The sequence below is a fragment of the Penaeus monodon genome, chromosome 40, assembly GCF_015228065.2.
Source record: "Penaeus monodon isolate SGIC_2016 chromosome 40, NSTDA_Pmon_1, whole genome shotgun sequence".
Lineage (NCBI taxonomy): Eukaryota > Metazoa > Arthropoda > Malacostraca > Decapoda > Penaeidae > Penaeus > Penaeus monodon.
Genome location: NC_051425.1, coordinates 17,150,691 through 17,156,831, shown reverse-complemented (window position 1 = coordinate 17,156,831; position 6,141 = coordinate 17,150,691). Strand labels below are relative to the sequence as shown.

At 34.4% G+C, this 6,141-nt stretch overlaps 1 protein-coding gene across 1 annotated transcript in view; it reads left to right on the top strand.

Annotated features, from left to right (window-relative positions):
- Positions 1-4,016, top strand: part of LOC119598029 — an 11,083-nt gene extending 7,067 nt beyond the window's left edge. The window contains 5 exon segments of the mRNA XM_037947672.1: positions 91-229; positions 640-868; positions 2,977-2,995; positions 3,104-3,285; positions 3,287-4,016. Of these exon segments, the coding sequence (XP_037803600.1) occupies positions 91-229; positions 640-868; positions 2,977-2,995; positions 3,104-3,285; positions 3,287-3,653 (936 nt within the window). The 3' untranslated portion in view covers positions 3,654-4,016.
- Positions 4,017-6,141: the final 2,125 nt, after the last annotated feature.

Sequence of the window (6,141 nt, the reverse complement as noted above, 5' to 3'; positions counted from 1 at the left end):
TAATTCTTATTTATATTTACATTTATACACACACACACACACACACACACACACACACACACACACATATATATATATATCCATCCACAGGCACAGACCATCTGGGTGCCCACAGTCGACTTCCTGAACGCCGAGAACAACCAGCACACGAGCGTGGATCAGGACTGTAAAATCACCATCAAGAGACTCGGAAATCCTTTGCCAGACGACATCGAGCATTCTAAGGAAGGTGAGAAGCGAAGGTGCATATGGGCGTTATGTTAATATAGGGGAATATTGTGGATACGATTAGTAGTAGTAGTAGTAGAATTATGAGTAGTTATTGTTGTTGTTGTTGTACTAGTAGTAGTATTAGTAATTGGGATAACAGAAACAATAATGATAATTTTAAAAATGACATTAGAAGTAAACGTAATGCGATGTCAGCAACAATAATGATAGGGACAAGTTATGATAATAATAATAATAGCAATAGTAATGATAATGGTGATAATAGTGTTAATAATACGAATAAGTATGGTAATGATGTTAATATACAATTACTTCTACAACTATCACAAAAATAACAACAATAATATAGCATTAACAGTAACACCAGTGACAGTAACTCTAATAGAATAAAAACAACAATAATTCCAGCGCGAATTTACGAAGGCAGTGAGAACTACATCCGCATCAGTCGAAAATACACCGTCACCTTCCGTTGCGAATTCAACTTCTTCTATTTCCCCTTCAACACGGACTACTGCAACATGGAATTCAGAATCAACAAGAACACTAAAAACTATGTCTCGCTTGAGAAATATGGCGCCGGTATCCATTATAAGGTAATATTCATTAACACTACGAACGCGTTAGACGAGGATTCGTAATACAATAAAGCTGTTACTGATTGTTTGATTTTGATTAAGCAAAAAAATAAATAAATAAATAAAAAATAAATAAATAAATAAATTATGATCAATATGAATGTCAAAGATAGAAGCTGGTGTGCACCGTAGAAAATACTAACCTTTGCGGATATATTTTTTTCAATTACTATAATTCAAATACATACTACACACACACACACACACACACACACACACACACACACACACACACACACACATATATATAGCACCAAGAATATTTATTATATAACACACTGCTTCAGTGCGAATACAACGAATATAATTTACAACGAATATAATTTTAATCATATTTCTATATTTTCCGGGACCCATGATGTGCTCTTGACATGAGAATAGCTTTTTTCAGTTAATCAGCTCTAAATTCTAAAAACATCTATTTTTATGCATGTGATAAAATATATTTCAAAATGATCAACGGGTACAGCCTTGGCAAATGCGAATATCTCGCTGCTCTAGATGTGAAGTAATTCACAATGCAAAATACATTCAAAATTGTACTGATTAACACAGAGAGAGAAAAGAGAGAGAGAGAGAGAGTAGACTAGACTAGATTACATTCATTTTATAAAAAAAAAAAAAATACAAATTCAAAATCATACAAATGTGTCGAGCACATTTTTTATGATTTCAGTTTTGAATTTACTTAGATATTACCTTCTGTAGATACGGGTAGGGTATATACATGCATATTCGTATATATACAATTTTATATAACCAGATGTTATGATCACGATATATGCATAAACATCGCATTGAATATTTGAAATTTACGGACATGATATGCACATGGCCGTTCAAGTTTTCCGAATCAAGCTTTAATTTCATGACCATCTATTTAATCATTTATTATTTTTCATGTAACGGTACAGTGCCTGCAACAATATCTCCAATGTATATCGTAATAATGCATCAAAGTGTAGTTTAAATGTAATTAACATAAAGCAAAGGGTGGGGGAGAAATAATAGTCGTTTAACATCTTTATAAAAAAATTCTCACAATTCAATCATGAATTTGGAAACATTTGTATGATTGGTTGAATTACTTGAGTTTACCTTGAGAACGTAGGGTCTGCATATCCGTATATGATAAACACCTGTACCCAACAGGTGAGTCATGAGGCCTTTACAGTGGCATTGGATTATTATGCAAATTTAGTTTTAAAATCGCTGTTCGTCACTTTACCATGATACAGACCTTTCAACAGAATCTACCTTTTGTTCATGCTTCTATAATTATAATTATAATAAATAAAATAAATATAAACATACAATTAATATATTAGAATCTATTTGCAAACATCTCTAATATGCTTGTTTATATAATTGAAATGCAATATATCAATTTTTGTTATTTTTTTATTCCCGATTTTACAGCGGTACACCTAAATTTTGGGCACATCTCGTTCTTGGCTAAGGATAAGTGACAATATTCAACTTAATATTAACAATACTAACGACTACATACAATTATATAACAGGTTTCCTTGTCACCATTCGTACACCACCACACTCCTCAGCGGATCCACAGAGGAGAAAAACTTACGTAAGAGCATAGGGAAAGGAAGGAAAAATAATCAGTATCCAAATTGGCATAATGTAGTTTTCATTTGGCTAATAAATATATATATATATATATATATATATATATATATATATATATATATATATATATATATATATATATATATATATATATATATATATATGCGTGTGCGTGTGTATGCGCGTGCTAGTGCGTGTGCGCGTGTGTATGCTTGTGTGTGTTAATGTACACTTTGCCAGAAAACGATCAAACAAAATATTAGATCTTATCACATTGAACTCTGTTAAGTAACCAAGTGAGTAGACAAGTTTGCTTATTTCTAATTTTTGTGACATAAATTATAGAAAAAATCAGCATGTTTCTGTGTGTACTTGCGTGTACATGGTGCATGTGTATATTAGAATAGAATGTTTTGTATGGTCAAGAAAAGCATGGAGCACTGAAGATGAAAAATCATAACCTAATGATGGGTGGAATGATTGCAGAACATAATATTCACACGAGTATCTCTGTAATTAGAAAATGGTCAGAAGTAGCCGTAATTGAGAATTCATTTCCTGATTCAGATCGTCAGAAAAATGGGTGAAAGTTCCCCAAAATTTACTCCCAGTTACGAATCACTGCTATTTAGGCCTACGTAAATTAGTATTTTCCAACCTATATGCATCTCTTCCAACAGCTGGTCACGATCTTCGTCCCGACGACGCTCATTAACCTGATTTCCTTCGCCACGTTCTGCTTCAAGTGGTTCGACTTCCAGAACCGCATTATAGTCTCCCTCACGGCCTTGCTCGTCCTCAGTACCCTCTTCGGCCAGATCCGGAACACCTCCCTCGACCTCGTACTTCAAGCTGATCGACATCTGGTTCTTCGGCTCCATCCTCTTCTCCTTCGTGATCATCATCATCCACACGCTTGTGGAGTTCTACCATCACTATCCTTCTCCGAACCACACCTCTGGATCTCCCCCGCAGTCACTGCAATTGTTCCGGAGGGCCAATTCTGTAAAGGAGCCTCCTCATCCTTACAAGAGAGCGTTGTTGATTAACCGTTGGGGCTGCCTGATTACCACTGGCTTATATGTAATCTTCTTCCTCGCTTTCTGGGCAATCGCTTTCTCGCAGAAGGTTTCGGAGAAGGCAAAAAAAATTGCGGACATGGAGGGAGATATAACAGTGATTGGTTATCCAGATTAGGAAAATAACAGGAACGAGTAAAATGGAGCTCAAGTAATAAAAACGTTGAAAAAATATATTTTCGGCCGCGGCGAATAGTGTTTCTCCGGACATGTATTTCTCACCCTAAAAACGTACATTGTACGCTATTTCTCCTTGCACCTTTTAATTGTATGTAGTTTATATCAGTCAAAGTAGCCGCACTTTCCTCGGTGTTAGTAAGAAGCTGACTTTCACATGAGATAAGAGAAGTTCATAGAAACTCAAAATGCCATGCTACTCTTCATATAATAATTTCTCAAATAAACTTCTTTTATGTATATTGCAGGTGTTGAGTCACGGTCAAAAATGCTTTTCACGAATAAATGCACAATGAAGTTTGATTTCACAAGCAAAGTATCCATTATAGTTTTTTTTTTATCCAATGCCACAGTCTACTTCAGCGCCTTATAAATTATACATATAACATGCCTTCAAAACGTATGAAATCACGACATTAGATGACTAATCCAATGACAGATCACATATCACACGCTAGTGGTCTACATACTATCTTCTCCACCACACCTCTGGATCTCCTGTGCTCAGTGGTCACTGTGCTCAGTTACATATATATTTTACGAAAAATGATAGGATAATTTCGAACTGAGAAAAAACGACGAGAAGGCAATGAATAATTTACTTCCTTTGTGATAATAATAACAACAACAACCACAACAACAACACTACTACTACTACTACTACTACTACTACTACTACTACTACTACTACTACTACTACTACTACACTTACTACTACTTCTACTACTACTACTTCTACTACTACTACTTCTACTACTACTACTACTACTACTACTACTACTACTACATTATAAGAATATCAGCAAGGTTTCCCAGGGTGTCCGCAACAGAAATTACGAGAATTTTTGTTATATCACAAATATATTCATAGATAGAAGCAATGAATATTAATAGTTATTTAAACATAATTACATATAACATAATCAATTATTCATTTAAATATAAATTTGTATGTTAAGCCAGTACCACAATAATATTCAATTACAAAACCATTTCCTTGGTATGTTTAGAGCACACATAAAGGGCAGATATTTTGTGATACAGTTAGACAAATAGCTCTTTTGTATCACCAGAAAAGGAAATAGTATACACAGCTAATTTTGTTTATGTCTGTTAACAATGAGATTTTGCCACATTGCTGCACTAGATTCACTCCCAGAAAGTTTAACCGTGCATACAAAAGTTTATAATATATGACATTCGTCTACACTGCCAGTCAAATATTTGTCTAATTTTATAAAATATAATGGAGGTGAACACCAGCTATCAATACTACACTTAGTAATTAAGTTTTAAATATATATTGTCCGATTGATAGATATCACACACTCTTTCTGATGAATGGGGCATGAGAAGGGATGAACGTCGACCTTTTTAGGGTAGAATTCTAATCAGGTGATGGAATTTTGTTGTAAAAGATTAGGATTTTCGATATCTTTCCAATGGATTATTTCTTTATGCGACAGTGGCCATTCTTGTGTATTTCAACAGTTGATTTTTGTCTCGTGAACGATAATGTAATTTTGATTAAATAAGTTTTGCCTTTTAAAGAAGGAGATTTGAATTAAACAGGAAAAAATGCTGATTGATTACTGACCATGGTATACTGTAGTAATCAAAATTTGGTTGTTCATAAGAGAGATATAAGTAATGTCATGCCTGCAAAACCGGGCTATTATACTTAAGTTCCCCATAAAAGGGGCGACATAAATGGCTCATACCACACAAAATAATAAAGAAAATTCTTATATTGTAGAGGTAACTATTATACCTTTTGCGATCAACCTCCCTGACCTTGTTGGTATTTATTTACGTACGCATACACACGTACACAGTATGGGAATGTAAATGATGGAGTAATAAGTCTCTTTTTTATTACTATTTTAGGATATTTGTTACCTCCATGCTCTTGGGAAAATATAAAGGTGTATCGTGTTGCCTTCTTTTTATTTAATCATAAAGCACCAACACTCAGTAAAGTATAGAATTTCTGTTCCTCTTAAATCGTACATAGATTTTCATATCACAAACGGCTCTAAAATATTTCAGATGGCCAGACGGATAATAGCCTGAGGCCACCAAGCCCTCAAAACAGTAGCTTCAATTCCTAAATCTGTAACGTTACCACCCTATTGTTACGTACGATAATTACTGATAAACATAGATTTCCATTAAGATTCATCAAGGTCTAGAATGAAGTATGTCTAGATAGGTAGCATGTGGTGTATGGCACAATACCCTAGCAGCAGCTGCGTTGCTAATCGAACTTTTTTTTCAGAAAGGTGTTGGATCCAGAATTGTATGCAAGGAGTATTACCTGATTTACTGAACACAGATCGCTTTTAAAGTAATTGAAGTTTTTTTGTACTGTACAGAAACGATATTTCCCTCACATACTCCTCGTATCCCCGATAGGGGCGTCACTTAAG